This window comes from Sciurus carolinensis, chromosome 7 (assembly GCF_902686445.1).
Source record: "Sciurus carolinensis chromosome 7, mSciCar1.2, whole genome shotgun sequence".
Classification (NCBI taxonomy): Eukaryota; Metazoa; Chordata; class Mammalia; order Rodentia; family Sciuridae; genus Sciurus; species Sciurus carolinensis.
Window position 1 is genome coordinate 74,569,694 of NC_062219.1, and position 24,174 is coordinate 74,593,867.

At 34.1% G+C, this 24,174-nt stretch overlaps 2 protein-coding genes across 9 annotated transcripts in view; one reads left to right on the top strand and one right to left on the bottom strand.

Moving 5' to 3' along the window:
- Rars2 (arginyl-tRNA synthetase 2, mitochondrial) overlaps window positions 1-3,514 on the top strand; it is a 72,522-nt gene extending 69,008 nt beyond the window's left edge. The window contains exons 17-20 of one of the 2 annotated variants that reach the window (XM_047558581.1): window positions 295-390; window positions 1,259-1,333; window positions 2,664-2,727; window positions 3,154-3,514. In XM_047558581.1, coding sequence (XP_047414537.1) covers window positions 295-390; window positions 1,259-1,333; window positions 2,664-2,727; window positions 3,154-3,240 — 322 coding nt within the window. In that variant the 3' untranslated portion in view covers window positions 3,241-3,514. The remainder of the gene's footprint in view (window positions 1-294; window positions 391-1,258; window positions 1,334-2,663; window positions 2,728-3,153) is intronic. The other variant, XM_047558582.1, reaches the window with a different exon arrangement.
- A 1,346-nt stretch (window positions 3,515-4,860) lies between these two features.
- The window catches only part of Slc35a1 (solute carrier family 35 member A1), a 29,942-nt gene continuing 10,628 nt past the window's right edge, over window positions 4,861-24,174 (bottom strand). For 2 of the 7 annotated variants that reach the window (XM_047558848.1, XM_047558847.1), the window contains exons 3-8: window positions 15,374-15,533; window positions 15,029-15,181; window positions 11,369-11,435; window positions 8,568-8,744; window positions 8,008-8,142; window positions 4,861-5,751 (exon numbers count right to left, since the gene is read on the bottom strand). In XM_047558848.1, coding sequence (XP_047414804.1) covers window positions 5,624-5,751; window positions 8,008-8,142; window positions 8,568-8,744; window positions 11,369-11,435; window positions 15,029-15,181; window positions 15,374-15,533 — 820 coding nt within the window. In that variant the 3' untranslated portion in view covers window positions 4,861-5,623. Of the gene's footprint in view, window positions 5,752-8,007; window positions 8,143-8,567; window positions 8,745-11,368; window positions 11,436-15,028; window positions 15,182-15,373; window positions 15,534-16,691; window positions 16,983-17,015; window positions 19,063-20,629; window positions 20,824-24,174 lie in introns of those variants that run through there. The other 5 variants (XM_047558849.1, XM_047558853.1, XM_047558851.1 and 2 more) reach the window with 5 other exon arrangements.

The following is a 24,174-nucleotide window of genomic DNA, read 5'->3' on the forward strand; positions in this document are numbered from 1 at the left end:
TTTACATATATTAACCTTAATTTGTTCCCAGAATCACACTGCCGAAGGATGTCTTATTGCCTACATTTTACTGATAGAGAAACAAATCAAGGATTTCAGGATTCAAATTAAGATTCAATTTGAATTTCTCAATTGGGAAAATGAAGGATTCAGGTCAAACAGTGCTGGCACTGAAGTCTAGGGCTGGGTTAAAGAGACCAAGACTTTATATTTGAGGTAATGTTCATTACATGCAATTATGTGTGTGTCCTTGGATGACATGTGTAATCTTTTGATGTTTTTAACTTATAACAGTTTGGAAGAGACTTTTGGATGTGGTTATCTGAATAACCTCAACACTGGTTGCTTACAAGAGCCACAGTCTATTTCAATTCTTCAGCATCTTCTTAGGTATGATGGTTTTCTGTTATTACCAAGTCTGCTTCTGCTAATTGAATTAACTGTTGGTTGGTGTTTTTGCTAACCACTAGAAAGTATGCCCCAAAAGGGATTTTTCTGCCTTTTGAGGGAAGATGAAGGGCACAGATTAAGCCATTGCTCAAGATTAGTTTTTGAGCCTTAAAAAGGTTATCACCTCTGAATTAGCACAGATGCCTGACATTCTCTACCTATTGTTTGGGCTGGCAAAGCCTGATAAAAGCATAAACCTTATGGATTTAGGAAAGAGCACCTTCTCACCCTGATAAGGAAAATCCCTCCCTTTGTGCAACTTTTAAAAGGTCACACATCCTTCACTTGCTTCCTGGTTTCAGTTCACAGTCTCAAATACATCTGTCTGTCTGATGCCCCCAACTGGGCAGGAGGCCATACCTCTTAGACTTGTTAGCAGAGATTAGTCTCTAGAAGAGACTAACAAGGCAATTTTCTTTGATTGCCAAACAGTAAAATTTACTCATGTGTAGCTCGTTTGTGAGGGAAAATAAACCAACTTAATTTTCTTAGCCTTAAAGGTAGATTTTACTAGTTTGTAGATCATGTTCCTCAAAATGGCTGGAGGCTGTATACATTCATTTTAGCAGCCATGATATAAGTCTGCTTTGGATTAGGCCTAAGGGATAGCAAGGTGATTTAGAAAGTCCCTGCAGTCAAGGGATTTGTAAGAAAAATGTGCATTTACCTTCAGGTCTACACAGGTCTTTTTCCATATGCCCTCTACTCTTAATGATGTCAAGTCAGTCTTTCATCCAAGGTCTCTTAACAGCTTAGGGTAATATGTGCCTAGTATTTCTCTGCCAACTCTCCGTCATCTTTCTTTTAGGTTTGACGAGGTGCTTTTTAGATCATCTCAGGACCTTCAACCCAGGCACATTGTTAATTACCTTCTAACTCTAAGGTACTTCATAATCCTCCTATTTTCAAGCATTAATGACATTTGAGACCTAATGCAACAAAGAACCTTTCTTTCATCTAAAGATTTCCTATAAATAGACAGATTCCTTGTCCTAAAAATGGATGGTTTTGCTTTAAGTTAAAGGTATTCTTGCTTCATCTTTGCCAATTAGCAATTCGGGTTCATTTATTCATTCAGTATAGTCACTACAGTCAAATGAATAGTGACAACTACCCACTATGATCTGGGTAGTTAAAGCACAGTGCACATTTGTTGTGATAGAGTGAACATAAAAGACAATTTTAGCCCAGACTTGGAGGATCAGAAGGGACTTCTCAGGGGAAAGCAGTAGATACTAATCAGAAGCATGTATCTAGGAAGGAGGAAAAAGCCAAGTTGACCTCAAGAACTACAAGGATAGTCCTGAAAGGGTTGACAAATGATGTCTATACAGGCCTTTTTGCCAAGTGCTTTTTACTGTTTAGATTACTTTTCAGGGCAGTGGATCCATAAAAGCATTTTAAGCAGAGGCACAAAAACATCAGTCAGCTAGAGGGTAGAGATTTGAATTAGGAGGCAAATCAGTGACACTTTGATAGAAAATTTATAGTTATTTAAAAATCTTTGAATAGAAGTTAAGTCTACTTTTACATAGCAACAGTATTAACTGCCCATAAGCTATTTAAAAAAGAAAATTTTGCTTTTACTCAAGATCTTCTAAATTAGAGACTTAGTGGGACTATTTTCTTGATTAGACTTTTTTTCCTTGATATATAGAGGTAAGGAAGCCAGAAAACCTTAGGAAATGTCAATCATTAAACGAATATCCTAAGCATCATTTCTCTGGCACATTGTTCTACTTGCTGCCAAACCTAAATAGAAAAAGTGCTTTAAAGAAGAGTTGCCTGTGTGTATGGAGTAGATTGATAACTAGTCTCTAGCCCATCTCCTCACTCTATACAGGGGAAAGGCCATGCCATATTATACTTTTTAAATTTAAAGGTTGTCTAAGTAAGTAAAAAATTGTTAGAAAGGAATAGCCTATATTTGTAAAACTAACAATGAAATTATAATCTCAAAAAATTTGTAATAGAACCAGGACCAAAATTTAAACCTTGTATTGAGTGTGTTTTACTTTTTTTTAGAAAAGCAGTGAATTTCAGTCTCAACTTTACAACTTTGAATACCTCCTTTAGTGTTTCTAAACTTCGCGACTTATTCTAAGTTGAGGGGAAAGAATTTATATATACCATGAACTTGATAACAGGAAATTTCTACTGATAACAGGAAATTTCTATTGACTCCAATCATGATTTCTCTCTTCCTGTTTTAGTCATCTTGCAGCTGTGGCACACAAAACACTACAAATAAAAGACAGTCCTCCTGACGTGGCTGGGGTAGGTTATACTGAATGTCTTCCCTAGAATCCCTAGCAGCTTCAAATGTTGAGAAAATTCTACAAGATTCCAAATTGTATTCCGTTGTTCAGCTATAGAAATGTACTTTCTAATTCAGGTTTTAAGAATTGGACTGTAACAATGTTTATATACTTCCAAATACTATACTATGAAATACATTTTCCTACATTAGGTGTTAGACTGGAAAGTTCCACCATTCTTACCCACAGACCCCTTCTGTACTAGTCTTAACTGTTACAGATACTAGAATTTATGTTCCCTTGCCTGTAGTGAACTTTAGAGCACTTGAAATATTATTCCTACTTTAAATTACAAGTTAGAATGACTTCTAAAACCATTCTTAATTTATTTACTTACAGGTAGCATGTTATTGAACATTTAATCATTCTTTGGTTTATTTTATAGGCCAGACTTCATCTTTTCAAAGCTGTCCGTTCTGTCTTGGCCCATGGAATGAAACTTCTGGGAATAATTCCTGTATATAGGATGTAATTTCTAATTAAAATGGCGTTTTAAAAAATTCTGAATGAATTTTAGTTGTTTTTAGATGCCTTGATGTTCAGAATAGAATTTAAACTGTTATTCTGTGGCAGAATATTTGATGAAATGGAACTTACCATCTTATTTAATCTTCATCCTTTAAAAAGTCATGTGAATTCCCTCATGGTCAACAGGTACTTAGACATTTGTAAAATTAAGTTGTGTCATTTTAAACTCAAAATATTGTGGTCTAATGGGGGTAAAGAATTAGAATTTAAACTGTGACTTGAGATTTCTTAGTGTCATTCTTCCAGAATTATTTTTTTGTTTCTTTTTTAGGGGGGTACTGGGGAATGAAATCAGGGGCACTCGACCACTGAGCCACATCCCCAGCCCTATTTTGTATTTTAGAGACAGGGTCTCACCGAGTTGCTTAGCACCTCACTTTTGCTAAGGCCGGCTTTGAACTTATGATCCTCCTGCCTCGGCCTCTCCAGCCACTGGATTGCAGGTGTGTGCCATTCGCACACCTGGCCAGAAATTATTATTTTCAACTGAGACAATCTAATGTTTTCTTCAAATAATTGGGGAAGGGGAATAATCCTAATTTTCTTTTAATCATAGCTAGTTCTGAAAAATAAGATTAAAAAAGAAAATAAGCATCTTTTTGGCAGTGTAGCTGACAACTACTCCCAGAGAGAATCTACCTCATGCTTACATGTTAGTTGATACATACTGGCAACTTCCTATGTGAACTTAAGGACTGAATATATTTGAATAGCAAGAAATTAATTGTACAGACATTGCATTAGGATTTTTGTATAAAATGCAGTCCAGTAGTTAAAACTGTAATTTGATATGGGATTTTTTAAAAAAATTTTCTTTCATGTGTCTGTATATTTGTTACATATATTTTGTGTGACTTGATGCAATAACATGAGCTTGATTTAGGTCACATAAGTAGGATGTGATTTGTCTGATCAGCATGGCTATTCTGTGCCAGCATTTATATTCAAGTCTTCTGTAAGTCATTCTAAGTGTTGCTAGAAGTCTTCTGAATATAATTAGTCATCATTTTTTATGAAGCAAAACAATATGAACCAAAGTTTCTCTAGTTGGAATAACCATTGTTTTATATTGGCAAGTATGGTTTACCTTCTTAAGTCTACAAAAGAAAGATTTATCCACAGTCTCAATTTTAAGTGAATTAGCTTCCATGTTATTTTCTAAAATTTCCATACCACAAACCAGCCATGGAATAAAAATGTACAGTAGGAACATGTTTTATGTGTGCAGTATCCCTCTCCACTTCTGAGAAATTTTCCCCTTCCCAGATCAATTTGAATCTTAAGTGATATGATACAGGGACAGTAATGGTTAGAACAAAGTCTTTACAAAAGCAGGTCCCTGAAAAAAGATTCCATTAATTCCTACAACCCAGAGCCCTATAACCCTGATTGCTGTTTTTAAATTTGTTTGGTTTTGTTTCACTTAAACCATATAGATATAATTTGCAAACAAAGAACCTTGATACAATTCCACATGCTGAAAAAGTTTTGGTTTTCTGTTTTTGCATTATCTTTATGGTCATACCTATATTACCAAAAAAAAAGTGATTAAACAGAATTCATATAAATAAGTTTATTGCTGAATTTCCCAATCATAGAAATTTTTTTAAAAACACTGAAATTTCACAAATTTTTGAGAGCCCAACATTTAACCATACTTTATAAAAAAAAAAGTATAAAAGTGACATTAGAAATTTTTTTGAAAAAAAGTACATCATCTAAGAGGAAAGAAATATGAACCAGACAATGAATGGCACAAATACAGCTCTAAAGGAGTACTCAGTCACCACCTAGAAATCATTGTCTGAGTTAGGAAACAGATTCCATTTGAGAAGTTACACATCCCGTTTATTTCTCAACTAGCCTGTCTGTTTTCTGCCTCTTTGAAGAGCTAGGTCTCTACTGCTGCTGGGGCACAATATTGTACATGAACTGGAGAACAAGGAAGGGCCATCCTTCTCCCTGGTACCTGAACAAGACAACAGTTAGTACAGAAATAGCTTTGGCACTTTAACCCTTGAACATTTTCCCATACCTTCTTACTTGAATATTGTAGCTTCACATGATTTTAAAACCATATCATCTCCATACTTTTTATATACATTATTTATATATACAGTAAAACAATTCCTTCATTCTAAAACAGCTTGACCCCAAACAGGCCCACATTAAATCTCTGTATTAACAGTTCATTCATACAGCTTTCTTCTTAATTCTCATGCCATACCGTTAATTTGTTCTGTTTAAGCTACCTTCCAAGATTGACTTAAGGCTCTAGTTTAATGCAAATGGTTTAGTCATAGTAGAACTCTCTCCTGAGGCTCAAATCACACTCCAATGATTCTCTCTTTTGAAGCTGTTTCACCTTGTTGGATGGATGTAGTGTCTTGTCTAGGTAGTCCATAGAGATATATGGAAACACATACAAGAAGAGTACCTAGAGCAAAGGTAAGTGCTGAGAAGGGGAGAAAAATAAAGAGTTTACTCTTTGTGCTTTTAAAGCTCTATAACAATAAATTTCTCAAAAATTTTAAATTGAGTGTTTAAACTGTCATAAGAAATAAAGCTAAAAGTTCTGTTTTTATGATAGTAATGTTTAGAAAGGTTGTCCATTCTAGCAAAAATAAAAAAGGGTGAAATTCGCTGATCACTAACTATACACTTCTCTGAGAAAGAACATAATAGCTTCCCGATAATTTAAATATAAAATATAAATATGTGAATACAAAAGAAAATGCAGTGTGATGTGGCTTTTCTATGATATCGGAAATGTGGGAAAATTTAGAGGAAAACACAGATAAGCAAAATTCAGTTAGGTGACCAATTATTCAAACCACTGAAAACTTCTGAAAAACTTCTGAATAGGAAGAGATGAAGAGGTGATTTACTGTATAAAATGTCCTGCAATACTTTTTAAATCTTTATCTTGAAATTCAGAGTACAAAAAACGGAATTACCATTTGTCAAAACTTGACATGCGTAAGCATTATGTAAATAAATGCTTATGGTGAAATTCTATTAAAAACAGAACTATATTCATGTGAAGTACAATGGCAGAATCTTAACAGCTTTTTAGAAAATGGCATGCAGAGAAATGACATCAAGCTATAATTTTAGCTGACCCCTAACTAGAAAAGACCAACTTTGCCTTCAAAAAAGAGGGGCAGTTTTTATCTCACATCTAAATAGTTTAAAGACACTACTAAAATAGAACTTTGACCAAAAGCATTTTACACTGTTACCGAATTTTCTTCAGAAGCAAGGACATAAGGAAAAATCAGAATTACAATTAAAAGTTCACCCAACAAACAAACAAATTCACCAAAATAAGGTTAAAAAAAAAAAAATATATATATATATATATATAGGAAGGTCTGGAGATTCCTAACACTGAAATTGTAAGTGGTTGGCCTTACACAGCTTATTTACTATGAGTCTGGCAAATTCCGTGCAAAACAACCCCAGGAGATAGTGACACTATTTCCCATTGTACAGAGGAAGACAGACACAGATTATGTAACTATAGCTAATAAATGGTACAGGCAAGATTTGAATCATAAAATGGTTTTCTACAACACTACTGTTTATTTATCTTACCTGCATTTGTAAGAGAACTCAATTCTAAAATTAAATGTAAATACAGGCCAGGCCTGTTACTTAATGACATTTGACAGATTTTCCTCGTGTTAATTTATGATATAGTAACTGGTCAATAGTGAAAATGACTGTATAGCACAAAAGCACCCTGAAATATTTACTGCTTAAATAATTCAGAAGCCAACTGAATGGCAGGAAAATTATATTAGAAGACTAATGTATAGCAGTGGTGCCAGAAAGCTAGCTATAATATTTAATTTCTGTTAATTACATGAAAACAAAAATGTTTAAATGAAAAAAGAAATCTTTATAAAATAGAAAAATCTAGATGTATTTTCAAAACCAATTCATACCTAACCAAGTTCAGAACAGGAAAATACAAGCTAAGAGATGAAATCTTTTCTGTTTTCCTCAAAATAACCCTACATAATTTAATTCCACTGCTAAGGACCTTGTATCATTTCCTTGCATAACATTCATACTAGTTGTCCCCAAGAATCCATGGGGCATTGGTTCTAGGCACCACCCTCAGATATCAAAATTTGTAGATACTCTAGTTCTGTATATTAAGTGGCATATTTGCATGTAACCTACAGACATCCTCCTGTATATTTTAAATAGTTCATAGGTTACTTAAAATACCTAACACAATGTAAATGATTGTTATATAAATAACTGTTCTACTAGATAGTTTAGAGGATAATGACAAGAAAAAGTCTGTATAGATGCATATTTTCTAATGGCTGATTGAATTCATGGATGCAAAACCCACAGATAGGAAGGGCCTACTGTTCACCCTGATCACTCAGGTCTTCATGTATCTAACATCTCTGGAATAGAGAAGCCATGACTTGGGGGGAAAAAATCTCTTTTTAATACCTAAGCAGCCCCCTCACTTTCACAAAGAACCTAGCATCCCTCACCTTCAGCTGTAGGTCAGTTTAAAAAGCCTAACTACTGTCTGCTCACATTCCACACAACTGTGATTTGTAGTAACAAAACTAGGAATTTCTACAAACAGTACAGCCAACTGCCATTTTTAATGAGGTGAATGAATCATGAGGTGAGAGGCTCTTCCATGTTAACAACTAATATAATATAAACTAAGACATACTTATCTGTAATCCAAAGAGCATCACTGAAGCAATGGTAGAAAGGACAATGGCTGCTGCTGCAGAAAAGCCTTTCATAATGTTGTCTGTGTACTTGACCACAACAGAAGTGTAGAGGCCTCCAACACTTGCAAGAACTTGGGATAGAGAAAGAAAGATCTTAACACTCAAACAAATGAAACATTCCATAATGATGAGGTAATTTCATTCCCAGAGATGCTGCACTAATTTACGTAGGAAAAATACTATTTTCCTTAGAAGCAGCCAACTGAAAGTTTATACTAAAAGTGAGTAAATGTTTCTTGGATGCCTAATTAGTGGTCTATTACTAAATTGTACACATTTATTGCTATCACATTAAACACTTTTGATTATGAAAGGAAAATTGCTTTGAGGTAGCTATACCACAAAAGAAAGTCAATAAAACCAAAGTTACATTTCCAAACTGATATTCATAGTATCAAGAGTAATTTTAAAATGCTATAAAAACTTAAAACAGACAACCTAACTTAAAAGAATGTAAAAAGGATCTACTTGTTACCTTTAATTCCTGGATACTTACAGATAACAAACCAGACGTAATATGTGTAACCATAGAAAAACCCTTTTTCTTTCATTTCAGCTCCATCTGACAAGTAGGCGCCAACTAATGTCACAACGATCCCTGATAGATACATTTGAATGTTTCTCACCCAAAGGGAAGTGTCTGAACTCTTTAAGACTTTTTCAAAATACACTCCTGAAATAATCAGATAAGAATATTATTAAAGATATTATGAATTAATTTAAAATGTCTCATTTAGAACATACCCTAGAGATATATAAAGTATATGATTTGAAAAACAAACATACCTAAATATTTATTATGTGGGTTATGACACATGATATTCTGAATATTACTAATTTACACAGAGCATAAGGTTTAATAACTAAAAGTAACTTTAAAAGCAGTATTTGACAGGAAACTATCAAATTATTGTTAAAAAATAGTTTCTACTTTTATTATAGCAGTAAGACAGATCACAAAAGATTAATTAATGCCAGTAAAACTTATACTGGTCAGCCAAAAAATCTATACTATTAAATTATCTTAATCATGCCCCTGTTGCATAAAATCACCAGTTAAAAGAGGTTTTTTAGAGACACAACCAGAAAAAAATTTAAACAGGACTTGCTGAGTAAAGACATCTTCCTATAAAACAAGTTCATACAATGTCATAAAGATCATAAACTAGAAAATAAATTTTGTGTATATGTGCATTATTCCAGGGTTGAGGGCCTATATTTTTTTGTTTTGAGATACTTCAAAGTAGTACGGTTCCCCCAGCCTACAAGTCACATACCACTATTAAGTTTTATATTTAAATGAATGTATGTTTAACAAGGACTTTAAAATTTTTAGATGTAAATACCATGTCAGTTAGAGATTTAGGAACTGGTACTAAAGTACTCAACTAAAAAGTTTAAAGAAAAACTTTTTTTTTTTTTTTTTTTAAATGTACCTATGTTAGAAAGAGCCAGAGAATGGGGAAAAATCTGTAAAACAGATATATTTATTTCTACTTTTGATTTTATTTCTGGGAAAACCATTTAACTATAAAGTGCTTAGTTACTTTAAGCATAGACGGATATGAAATCACCCTCCATTTCCTCAATTGTGTATTGAGAAGCTGATCTAAACACAATGTTGGACATAAATATTTAATTGCTCAAAAATTTTGCTAAAAATCAAAAGATTTTTCTTTGGGAGGGGTGACCATTTCTGTTCCTAATTTGTTGGCTCCTAAGAATAAAAGTTTAGCATGATGCTTGTTAAGTATAATCCTAAAGTTAGATTTTCTCCTGTTATAAAACACCTGTTTATAAGTAGTATATTTTCACATTCCACCTGCTTTCCTAGTCAAAAAGTCCCAATTCTTCAAATAGGTACAACACTCATACATTGCTGGTGGGATTGCAAGTTGATGCAGGCACTCTGGAAAGCACTATGGAGATTCCTCAGAAAACTTGGAATGGATCCAGGAATGGATCCACTATTTGACCCAGCTATGACACTCCTTGGTTTATACCCAAAGGACTTAAAATCAGCATATTACAGTAATACAGCCACCTCAATGTTTATAGGAGCTCTATTCACAATAGCTAGATTGTGGAACCAACCTAGATGCCCTTCAATAGATGAACGGATAAAGAAACTGTGTATATATACACAATGGAATATTACTCAGCCATAAAGAATAAAATTATGGCATTTGCAGGCAAATAGATGGAGATGGGGAATGTCATGCTAAGTGAAATAAGCCAATCCCCCCCAAAAAACAAAGGCCAAATGTTTCTCTAAATGGATGGTGATACATAACGGGGGGTGGGCAGGAAGGGGGTAAGGGAAGAATGGAGGAAGTGGATGTGTACAGGGATATGAGGGAAGGGGAGAGGAGGGGGGGGGGGAAAGAAAGATGGTGGAACGAGACAGACATCATTACTCTATGTACATGTATGATTACACGAATGGTGTGACTCTACATGTACAATCACAGAAATGAAAAGTTGTCCTCCATTTGTGTACAATAAATCAAAATGCAATCTGCTGTCATGTATAACTAAATAGAACAATTTTTTAAAAGGTACAAATAATAAAGAAATGTAGTTATAACTAATATATTCTTAAAGAGCTTCAAGTTTCATTCCTGTTGAAAATATTTCTAAAACTCACTCATTTCTTATATTGCACTTAGCATTCAACTCTATCTTTCCTTTATTCGTTGGAGTGTGGTTGTCCCTACACATGACCCCAGACTTCCTATTTTCTTAATGGTAGTTATTTTATGCTTTCCCCACTTTTTGGATGCTGTGATTATATACTGTGTTTTCTGAGTTACACTCCATCCACCTTCTCTTTCTATTCTGTAGCTCCTAGACTGTTGAAGCAGAGAATTTGAGGCTATAGGGCAAAACAGGCACCAGGCTGGTTAACATTAACATCCTAGAGCAGTAGGAGCTAGCAGTTACAGGAAAATTGGAAGATGTATTTTGAGCTCTTTGAAGGCCAATTTCTTCCATTATTCAGTGTCTTTTTTCATTTACTTCTTGGTTCTTGGCTAGAATAAGATGGTCAAGGATGCATAAAATATGTCTTAGAAAGGTAGCTGCAATTCTAGAAAAGGATTGAGGATTGAACTGAGTTAAACAAGGCCACACATTTACTGGAAATAACAGCTGACACAAAACTATAAGAAGATAAAGCTTTCATGGAAGTAAAATTGTTTTAACAAAGCAAAATAAATTAGGTCCCTTCTTAAAAGTTTTGATTTCAAAAAAAAAAAATAACGTAACAACAGGTAAAATGATGTTTTCATAACTTACCTGCAAATCCTGAGCACAATACAGCAACTGCTATAGCGCCAAACCCTAATAGTGGATTCTGTTCCACCTGAAATATTAATTTGAAAGTTACTTTCAGTCACTAACAAATAGAATTCATCCAACAGTCCAAACAAGTGAATTAAAAAATAAGTGGTACAGTCCTCCTAAAAGTATATTCATATCAGGTATTCTACAGAATAAGACAGGACCAGACAAAACAAAAAGACTGTTCCAGAAATTAACCAGAGCACTTAAGTTAAAATGTGTCCCTAAAAGCAGACATAAGATATATGCATGATATAACATGAATACCGCCTGCTTCCTAATACCAATAACTCTAGCATAGAATTTTGCATAGTTGGCCTGCTTCTTAGTTTTGTCACCACCCTAATTCAAACACTTTATGACATCAATCCTAGAATTTATTTATTCTCTATCAGCTTCAGGATGAAGTGCTGGCTTTGAAACTCCCCACTTTGTCAAATATAGTATACCTTCTGTGTACCATAATCACTGCTGTATACTGAATTGGTAAAGATGATGATACACAGCTCTGGTAAATAACTTCATGTATAGGAAAGATTGACAAATATGTAACACTGCGAGACATGTGCCAACAGATGTAAATAGGGCCCCAGTCTACTGTTTCAACTTTATTTTCTCTTTCTTCCCTAAGCTAATATTCAGGAGTTTCCATCTGTCCCTCCTGAGAAATAAATACTGTTTCAATATTGCTGAAATTAAAGGGATGACACTTGACTATAATGTAACAAGAATATACCTTGTTCAAAATAAATAAGCCTAATGTAAGGAGAGTAAGTACCTGAGAGAGAAAGCTTGGTCTAAAATGTTTGTATGATGATAAAAGGAGAAACAGAAGGCACTGTAGACCAGTGGTTCTCAATGTTTGGTCCCTGGACCAGCAGCAGCAGCATCACCTGGGAATTTATTAGAAATGAAAGTTGTCAGGCCCTACCCCAGACCTACTGAACCAAAAGCTATAGGAATGGGCCCAGCAAGCTGTTTTAAGTAACCTTCCAGTTGCTTCTCATGTACACTAAAATTTAAGAGCCACTGCTATACTGTAGATTAAACTGATTAACATGTTTTCCTAGTAAAATCACAAGACTGGCATAGATACTAGGGAAAAAAATCTTATTATGAGATACCACTAAATTTGCTGGGAAGTTCAAACTAGTAAAAATCAGTATCTAGGGCTAGAGATATGGCTTAGTTGGTAGAGTGCCTGCCTCACAAGCACAAGGCCCTGGGCTTAATCCCCAGCACCGCAAAAAAAAAAAAAAATCAGTATCTAAAAATTCTTGAATTGCTTTCCTGCTAGTTTAATCTCTACAGTAAGGAAAACCAGTAATAAAAACAGCTTTTCTGGACTTAAATTCTGATGAGAACTAATAGATGATGAGGTGAATATGATGGAAACTTTGGAAGAAAGCAAACTTTTTATCCTAACAGAGCCAAACACAACACAGTTAAGGGACATGTGCACCAGTCTTGAATAGAACAATTTAATAAACATTCAGTTAATTCCATGACTAGTGGGAAGATGGTTCAAGACAGATTATGAGTTTCTGAAGAATGAGGTGCTGATGAAGATTTAAAAACAACACATGACCACTGGGGGTGATGGCACATGCCTATAACCTCAGTGACATAGAAGGCTGAGGCAGGAGGATCACAGACTAGAGACCAGCCTTGGCAACTTATTGAGACCCTGTCTCAAAAAATAAAAAGGGCTAGGGATGTAGCTCAGTTGTAGCTACAATCTCCAGTATCACCAAAATAACAACAACAAAGCAACATGACTACTTGAGGGCAACCTCACTGAAATCTGATTATAGGAACAAAACAACTGAAGTACAGATCACCAAGAGGAATATATAATCAGGAATTTTAAAACAGTATCAAGAAACCAAGGGCTGGGGATGTGGCTCAGTGGTTGAGTGTCCCTGAGTTCGATCACCAGCATCAAAAAAAGAAAAGAAACCAAAACCTCAGAATAAGTACAGCCTTACAAAAAATACCTTAAAACATTAAAGAAGGCTTTTTAAGAGATTTACTTAGAAAATATTTTCTGATAATGTACTGTTAGATGGCCTGAAAACCGAATCACCCAAATCTAGTTCATACTTTTTAAAATAAATTATAAGCACATTAAAGAGAACTGATATCCAAAACCTCTGATTTGCTATTATAAGAATACCTAGCTAAATAAATTCAGAAGTCTCTTAATCAAGAAATTTAAAATAGAATAATGCCAGTATTAAGTGATTATAGCTGTTATTGTATGGATTGCTAGCCAAATGTTAGAACAGACTTAGATGATGAACTTATGTCTAATGGTCATCATTGGAAAACAGTGTGGTTTCCTATTACTGTTTAGATGTGAGGTATCCCCCAAAAGCTCATGTGTGAGATAATGCAAGAATTTTCAGAGGTGAAATGATTAGATTATGTTTTAGTTGGGTGGTAGCTGTAGGGAATTGGAGTGTAGCTGGAGGAGGTGGGTCACTGTGGTGTGCCTTTGTGGTTTATAGTTTGTTCTCTCTCTTTCTCTTCTTTATTAAAGAACATTCTGGAGTGGCCCAGGTTAGGGTATACTGCCCTGCAATCTGCTTTAGCTGAAAACTTTTCATATTACCTATGTGAGGTGAACTTAACATCTTTTGTATTGGTGTGAGATATCAAAGTTAATATATTAACATTTAAAGGTTTGCCTTCTCAAATTATTTCTCTTAAGTTTTATAACTGAATTAAACATGTAGGGCATATCTGATAAATGTTTTGAACTATCACTGAGAATATGAGCATGATTCCACATCATCTGAAGGCAATAAATAGTAATCTAAAACACATTTTGTGAAAACGAACATTTTTCTACCAATTTAAAGAGAAAAAAACTTAACTACTTTTATGAGTGAACCATGGTCCATTTGTTAAAACTTGAAGAAAGTATTCAATTGTAGAGGGAGGCCCCTGACCTTCAGAAAGTCATTCACTACTTTCTCTCCCTACTTCTTCCTGGGGAAGCTCTCAGTTATTACTGATAAAGGCATAGAGTATTTTCTTTAAAATCAGGTATGTAACTTAATATTCATTCTTATAAACTTTTTACAGGGCTTTTTTTTTTTTTTTTTTTTTTTTGCCCTATATTCATCATCAGTGAACAAGGGCTGGGCACAGTGGTGCACACTTGTAATCCTGTCATTGACAGAATATGTGCCAAAGGATGAGAGAAAGAATGCAAACTGAATGGGGAAAATCTTGACTAGTATATATGGTCTAAACAAGTTCACAAGTTCTTAACATATTCACCATGTGGAAGCCGGCACAATTTTAATCAGAAGTTAGCTGTTACTTCACCTCTTTGGAAATATACTTTGTCATCCACTAAAGAAAGGAGATTTTGTAAGCTACCTTCTGACTATAAAATGCACTTTAATACTTTCCTCTAAAAATAAAAAGATAATAAGCATTAATATCCTTAATAATAGTATAATGCTAAGGGGGGAAAAGTCTCAATAAGGCAATGTTTATTTAAAAGCAAAGAAATGTAATCATACTGCATTCATCAATGTGATATCTGAGTATATAAGATAGGAAGCTTCCCATTTTAGTTACGGTATGCATTTTATTTCTTACCACAACTTTTGTAGCTTGGGCTGGTTTCCACTGTACAAGTGTGACTCCACCACATAGCATAAAAACTGAAATCCACTGTAATTTGCTGAGTGTCCGGTTTAACATTAAAACAGTACATAAAGCAGTACAGGGAATCTTCAACTGGTAAGTCACCTGGAAACAAAACAATTAATTAATAAATTCAGCTAATATTAGCCTCTGACACAAATATATTATTTCTGATGCCATTAACAGAACTATTAAGAAAAAATATTCCATAACATGGTAGAGAATTAATTAAAACCTTCCTACTCTAGAAGTATTTTTTAAGATTCAGACCTTTTAATTATCATTAATGCCACTTACCTGGTATACTGCTGCATCCAGATTGCTAAGAGCTAGGAAAGCCATGTTGTTCTGAACAGCATATACTAACGATGGCACACTTAACTTCATCAGTTCCTTGGGGCTCCCCAAGACGTTTTCACTTAAAGATGCCTTGAATCTACCCAGACTACCAGTTTCTCTTTGAAAAGAAAAGTGGGAGATGAAAGGGTGGTAAGGTAGAAAACTTTAAAACATTGTTTTAATAAGAATTCTATCACATAGGATAGTAATATTGTGTTAAGTCCACTGATATAATTTAGTACACTTTTTAAAATAATTTCCAACTAATTTTAGATTTATTCAAAGAAGCACACCAATGGTACATTCCCATTTTAATTAAAATTTCACAAGCACTGCTGTAATTGTAATCCCAGCTAAAGAAGCTGAGGCAGGAGGACTCCAAGTTTCAGGCTAGCCCAGGCAATTTAGCAAGACCCTTTATGAAAATAAAAATTAAAAGAGCTGGCATGTAGCTCGGTGCTATGTAGAGGACCCCTGGGGTTGAATACTCAATACCATAAAAAATAATTTTTAGGCTGGGCACGGTGGTGAACACCTGTAATCACAGTGGCTCAGAAGGCTGAGGCAGGAGGACTGTGAGTTCAAAGCCAGTTTCAGAAACTTAGTGAGGCCTGAGTAATTCAGCAAGACCCTGTCTCTAAATAAAATTTAAAAAGGGCTGGGGATGTGGCTCAATGGTAGGTGCCCTGGGTTCAATCCCCAGTACCAAAAATAATAACAACTTGTTTTTAAAATTTAAAATTCTATTTTTATTTTTTTTATAATATTTAGTTGTAGGACACAATAACTTTATTTTATGTGGTGCTGAGGATCGAATCCAGGGCCTCACGTGTGCTAGGCGAGTGCTCTACCACTGAGCCACAACCCCAGCCCTAAAATTCTATTTTTATTAATTTTTTCTTTCTTTTTTTTTTTTTTTTTTTTTTACTTCCTTCCCTTTCCTCAGTCCTCCCTTCCCCAGGAGGGATCCAATACCTTACCCAGGGCCTCGAGCATTACCAGGCTCTGTTTCCAAAAATGGGGTAGTAAAGGCTGAGATAAGAGGTCTATCATTACTAATTTCTATGTGATGACAACTAGGTTTATGACCATCAACTTTTAGCTCTAGGAGTTTCTAAGAATCTTTTTTTTTTTTTTTTTTTTTTGTGGTGCTGGGGATTTGAACCCAGGGCCTTGTGCTTGTGAGGCAAGCACTCTACCAACTGAGCTATATCCCCAGCCCTCTAAGAATCTTAAGTAATAAGATATCAGGAAACAGAATGCTAAAAGAGATTACCTATAAGAAAAATCCTCTGCCACTTTAACCATATTGCATCAAGTTCACTCTTTTAATTGATCAGGTCATATTTTTAATAGCCATATTTTTTCAAGTTACACTTTAAGTGCAAAAAATGAGAAAGGCTACAACAGAATGGAATTTAACTTGGATTAGTGATCAGGTCAACATTATTTGTAAATTAACTGCTTATAGAATAGACAATAAATATATATACAGTCTCACAAAATTTAAGACAAATCTATATAATTCTATAAGAAATCTGAATAATTTACTAATCTCAACAACAGTAACCCATATCTGTATATACAAAAAGTTTACTACCCGAGTGTACATTGATTATGCATGCTCTTAACTATCCTTATTTTTGCTCAGGTGGATTGGCCAATCTGGCTCATATTTTCTGTACTGTACATCGGTTCATTTATTTCCTGAAAATAAAAATAAAGCAATATTTCATAATAAGTATCAATATCCCCCAAAAAGTGCTTTATCAAAATGGTTCTAAATGTAACACACAATAACCTTAATGAGGGCCATAATACTGTTGTGGTAAGACAGCTCTATTTTATGGTAATCAGAATGTGCTTCTGTATTTTGGGCTATCACATTAAAATCAACAGCTGCAAACTCAATTTTCCATATTTAAATAATGCAAAAATGATTACCTAAGTTCTGAGGGGAAGCAAAAAAGTTCATTATGTCAAATTGATACCTGTGTCTATATATTCACTGTAGCAGTCTATACCCCAAGAAAATGATTAAGAGTAAATTTGACCTAAGCCACAGAAACAAAAGATATTCTTCTTAGTTACGGATCTTTTTTTATTGCCAAATTCAACAATCACACCACAATGTTAATCTATATGCTGAAAAGTAATACATATACAGCCTGTTAGTGAACTACAAACTTGCAGAAGTTTGGAGCAGAAGAATCCAAAAGGATTGCTCTACTGAAAAAAATCTGTATTTTCCAAGTGTCTGAAGACTGGCCTTTAAAGATTTGGCGTTTTGTTTTATGGTGCTGGGGAGAGAACCCAGAGCCTTGTCCATGGTAGGCAACCACCCCACCACTGAGCTATACCCCAGCCCTTTGATGCTTTTTAAACAAATTTCAGAGGTCCTATATACTTTGACATCTTAAATGGAATATAAAGAATAATTTCTAAGAATGTTTTTGCAATTAGAAAATTGTAGGAGAAAAAAGATTAAAGTAAACAAAGTGCCACAGGGTCCAACCCAAGAAACCATCTTAAATGGTGATAAGTTATGAAATATAAAGAACATATAATTACCACTAATCAGAATCACATGATAGTACAGATACAAATCATACAGGCTATGGGACGTACAGGAAATTGCTTTTACTGTACTATTACTTTTAGTACCCTTCTAAAATACTGTCTTCAGAGTGGCACCCTAAAAGAACTACTGAGGTATCATTTGTACAAATAGCCCCACATTCCACCTCCTCCTGTATCCATTTATCTCTAACAGAAGGTTCTTTTAGCTGAAACTTAATAAGTTATAATACAGTGACTATTACCCTTTCCTTAATCACCAGCTATGGCAATGCCATTTTACCTCCACACCTTAGTGATAGAAACCTTCATGGTGTTAGTGGCTTTTTTGGCTGTCCAGAGAACAGAGTTGGCCTCTGTCCTGTCAGAATATGGTTCACTTAAGGATCAAATTGCTACTTATATAACCACAAGACCTGGATGAATAAAGGTTATTGTGGTCCTTTTTCTCCCTGTCACTAGTCTTTCTTATCTCTTCTTCCCCACTTTTCCGGTTTCACATAAGAAGGGCTTATGAAACAAATTAGGAAACAATCTGATAACTTTTTCGTTCAGTGTAACAAGCCAGCAGAGTACTGTGTGAGGATTAACCACCTTTTCTTCATCTCTTTTGGTCGTACATAATCTATTTGTTGGATGTTTAGAAGCTATTTTCCTTTAGAATTAGGAAGTTTTAGGTATCTTTTTCTGGCACCTTCTCTAATATAGATATGAGAGAAGCCAAGGTGTACCAGAATGCTAACTACTAGAAAGCTCCAATTTCACTGCAGTACCTCAGAATTATAGCAATATTACATAATTATACATACGATAGTTTGAAATAAGTTACAGAAGGAGTCCAAAAACTCAAGAGTAACAACAACAAAAAAGTATAAAGACTTATGAGGTATATGGAGGAATAAGTGGAAATCTTACTACACAAAATTTCAAGAAGGGGAATTAGTAAGTATTAATCAGGTTAAATCCTGCTTATTTATTAAGAATACGGACTTATAGCTACTTAGCTTTACTCACTAAAGTTATAAAAAAAGTAACAGGAACAATATATCTTCCAGTAAAAACTAGTAAATCATCTGTCCTTTTGTTTTATTATTAAGAAACAACTGATTCTAAATATACTACTGCCTAATATACTATAAAAATAAGAAATAAAACCTAAAGGTTGTTTATCCAGGCATTTTTTTTTTTTTTTGGAAGTCAAATAAAAATACTTTAATGAGTCCCTTTTGTTTAAAAAAAATTATCAAATTTAATGCTAAGACAAAAAGCCATGCTGGAGACATCACAACACCTGACTTTAAATTATATTACAGAGCTATAGTAACAAAAACTACATGGTAGTGGCATAAAAAAATCACACACGGACCAATGGTACAGAATAGAAGACACAGAGACAAACCCACACAAATGACAGTCATCTGATCCTGCCAAAGGTGCCAAAAATATACATTGGAGAAAAGATAGCCTTTTTAACAAATGGTGCTGGGAAAACTGATTATCTTCAAGTAGAAGAATAAAACTAGACCTTATCTCTTACCCTGCACAAAAAATCAATTCAAAATGGATCAGAGACCTTGGAATTAGACCAGAAACTATGCAACTCAGAAGAAAACTAAGGGTCAAACTCTAGTACATAAGTACAGATGATTTTCTCAAAAGGACCCCTAAAGCTCAGGAAATAATGCTTAGAGTTAATAAACAAAATGGTATCAAATTAAAAAGCTTCTGTACATCAGAGGAAATAATTAGGAATGTGAAGAAAGAAACTACAGAACGGGAGAAAATCTTCACTAGCTACTCTTCTGACAGGATTCTCATCTAGAACATATAAAGAACTCAAAAAACACCAAAAATTCAAATAACCCAATTAATAAATTGGCAAATGAATTACACTGTGGGTGGGACTACAAGTTAGTACAACCACTGTGAAAATCATACGGAGGTTTCTCAAAAACCTAGGCATGGAACCACTATATGACCCAGTTATGCAATTCCAATCATCATACTGCAGGGATAAATGCACACCTATGTTTACAGTAGCAGAATTCACAATAGCCAAACTACGGAACCAATCTAGATTCCATTAATGGATGAATGGATAAAGAAAATGTGGTATAAATACACAATTAAGTTTATAAAACCATAAAGCAAAATGAAATTATATCATTTGCAGGACAAGGAATGGAACTAGAGACCATTATATTAAATGAAATAAGTTAAACTCAGAAGGTCAAGGGTCATATGTTTTCTTTCATGTGGAAGCTAGGAGAGGAAAAAGGAAAAAAGAAAGGTGGGGGCAGGGATCTCATGAAAATCAAAGGGAGATCAGTAGAGGAAAGGGACCAGGAACAGGGGTAAAAAGTGGGGAGAGGGGGAAGAAGTACTAGGGAGTGACACTGGCCAAACTGTTAATATTGTGTGCCTGTATGAATATGCAACAACAAATCCCATCATTATGTACAACTATAATACACCAATTAAAAAATGTGAAAAGAGGAAAAAACAAATGGCTTTGCTAGAGAGTCATGTATGATGGAAAAAGCTTTTTAGATATAGTCTTTCCCTACTTAATTTCCCACTTGAACTATTTGTTTGAGTCTTATCATTGGAATAAAATTCATGTGTAACCTTTGTTACCTGAAGAAGTCCTGAAGCTCCATGTTGAATGCAGAGAGATTCCACTGCTGCCTCCCCACCTAAATTCACTATCAACTGACTGAAACCAATTCTTTCTGACCTATTTTTGGTCAAAAGTAGGCCTCATTCTTCCAACTCTTGATCTGGTGAGAACTACTAGAAGGCATATAATCCTGGGCTAATTTACCAAGGCACTGTAAAAAATGAAGGCAGCACAAATTACTTGTGAGTTTAAGAAATTTTAATTTTGTTTACAAATGTCTTATCATCTGCAAAGTTTAATATATTTAACTCAAGAGATTTTGAGGGGCTAGGTATAAAAATCAATAATGTGGTCTATTTGGGGACAAAAATATCCACCATATAAGACATATGACTTTTACCTCCCATGATTCTGAACCCATTATAACATTTGTACAAAGAGGTAATGAAACATAAATCCAGCAAAAGAAATAAATAGGTCTAAAAAATCTGTAAAATAAGTATTTGATGGCTACAATAATTTATTCTAGATAATACTATAAAATTTTAATAAAAGACTTCCAATCTTAATATGGATAAGTAGTTCAAAGATTCATGATACATTTGATTTATTACTAAAACACACCCAAAGTATGCATACATTAACATTTACACATCCTGCTAGGGTTAATCTTTATAGATTGTGGTGAATAGCAAACAATAAAAAGTTGACTTTGTCCTAAGGCAATAATGAAGATGTTTTCATTTCCTTTTCTTCATACCAACCAGTAGATTTAAATCTGCAGTTAGTGTTAATAGGTGTCACAGGACTAAAGTAAAACATAGCTAACAAGACAATTTTTCTGTGAATTACAGTAGTAATTAATCTAATGAAAAAATATTTTAAATGTATTGTTTTATATTTCAAACTAAAAAGTCAAATACCACCTTATTCACATATAGAGCTTTTGTAATATTGCTGCTAATCTGCCGCCCTTTCCCAAAACAATTTACTAATTTCATTTTCAATTTAAAAGTTATCTGATATAATCACACAGGTGCCTAACACTGTATGTACAAAGATAATTATTAAAACTTTGTTTTGTAATAGCAAAAACCTGAAAACACCCAAATGTCCACCAACAAAGACTAGTATATATGGTACTCCCATATAAAGGAATACCATGCAGCTTTAAAGAAGACAGATTACTAATGTACTGACAAAACATTTAGGTGTAAAAAAGATAAAATGTTTAAGTATAAAAAAAGAAAGTAAAATACAGTGTATTTCAGACACATTATCCAGGAAGCTCTTCCACATATCTAGTATTCATCAATTAGACCACATAAACCTTACCTATCCAAGTAAACTAGCTATCCATTAATTCTTCCCCACACCATCCTTTTATACTTGCAGTTCTAACTTAACTTGTAATTGAAATACGTATAATTCCATATTCCAAAACTTATAAGTAATTGCAATAACAAGAAGCCAAACCAACATGAATGATAAAATCCTAAATTAAGTAGAAACATAAACCAAAAATACCTGTCATTATTTCAAATGAATAATGAAATTATACTGAAGAAAGAAAAAGAGAATTAACCCAAGTAATCTAAAACAGCATTTTTACTACATGCTTTAAAACAAAAAGCAAAAAACACCACATACGAATACTGAACTTCAGTTAGTAGGTCTATTTTTCACAAGTATATATTAGAAATTCTGAAACTATTATGTATTGTAGGACTGAAGCAGGGTTACTGCAGGAGCAATACGTACACCTAGTACCTAGATTCTGGTTTCTAAATACCATTCTGGGGGAAAAAAGAAAGAAAAAAAAAGAAAGGAACAAGAAATCCTTGAAGAAATGTATGATTCAGGGTTGAAGCACCAAAAATATAAAATAAACCTAAAAAACCTGCTATGCTAAAAAGTTCAGTTCAGAGACTAATGGGGTGGGGTGGGGAATAAACAGTTTAAGCATCAAAATAATAGTAATGAATTCTAACCCATACAATAAAATAATCCCATTAGCCCATGAGCTGGGGGGAGGCGGGGCTCTTCAGAGTAGAATAACAATGAATAAATGTACAGTGAATATTGAGATACTAGGGAATGATGGTATAGTAGGAACTTATTTGACAATATCAATGGACAGTAAGACTAGTGGATAAAAGCATAATGATAAAGAGAATATTTAGCTAGCCTCAAACTATCTCACCACAAGATACTGGTTAATTACAATAAAGAAATTGGTAACTTCAGAGAAACCTAGCAGGCACTACCTTAATCAAGAAATCAAAGTTAAATCAATAGAAACAGGATTAACAGATACCATGTACATCATAATAAACTGCATTGAGGACACACCATTTCTGTGATATTCTTATCCTCCCAAAAAAACCCTAAAGGTAATCATAAGAAGGCATTTGAGGGCTGGGGATATAGCTCAGTTGGTAAAGTGCTTGTCTCACAAGTACAAGGCCCTGGGTTCAATCCCCAGCACCGCAAAAAAAAAAAAAAAAAAGAAGGCATTTGATAAATATAATTTGAAAGCTATTCTACAAAATAAATGGCCTATGCTGTTTAACAGTGAAAAGGACATATGAAAAAGAAAGATGGAGGAACTGTTTGAGATTAAAGGAAGCTAGATACATAACAACTAAATGCAGAGTGTGATCCTGGAGTGGACTGCATTTCACGAAAAATAATTATTTTACTTGAAAGGACATTAGTGTAGCAACTGGCAGAATTTATCTAAGGTCTGTAAACTACATAATGGTATTGTATCAGTATTGATGTCTCAATTTTGATAATTTTATTATAAGAAAATGTCCTTGTTATAAAAGTATGCTTTACTGCATGTGTCATGTGCTATGGGCCAAATATTTGTTTATATATCCCCTGCCCCCAAATTTATATACTGAAGTCCTAATCCCCCAAGCAATGGTATTTAGAGGTGGGGCCTTAAGTTTAAGATGAAGTCAGGAAAATAGAGTCCCCAAAATGGGATTAGTGTCTTATAAGGAGATGAAAAGACCAGACAGCAACAGAAAGGAAGCTTTCTGTTGGGATTAGTGTCTTATAAGGAGATGAAAAGACCAGACAGCAACAGAAAGGCAAACCAGGTAAAGGGCCTTCACCAGACGCCTAAACCACTTTACACTTAGATCCCCCCAAACCTCCAAACCATGAGAAATAAATCTTTACCATTTAAGCTACCCAGTTTATGGTATTTTGTTATAGCAATCTGAGTACAAATGGCAAAAATATTAACATTTGGAAATAACAACCTGAATTAAGATACATAATAAACTTAATATTTGTAAATAAAGTTAAAATAAGAGAAAAAAATTATCAGAAACTACTGAAATGTCTAACAATTTCAAGTGCTTACCTTTGTCCTAGCTAATCAAAAGACTTTTCAATTATTTCATTGTTCTGAAGACTCATAATTTGAAAATTAGAGATCTGGCATCTTGTCTTCTAATCCTGTCACTGCCAGTTACTTTCTAGACACCTCTGGCAAATTAAAACTACCTTCAGCCTAAGATTTTTAATAAGAGGAATTAATAGCTAC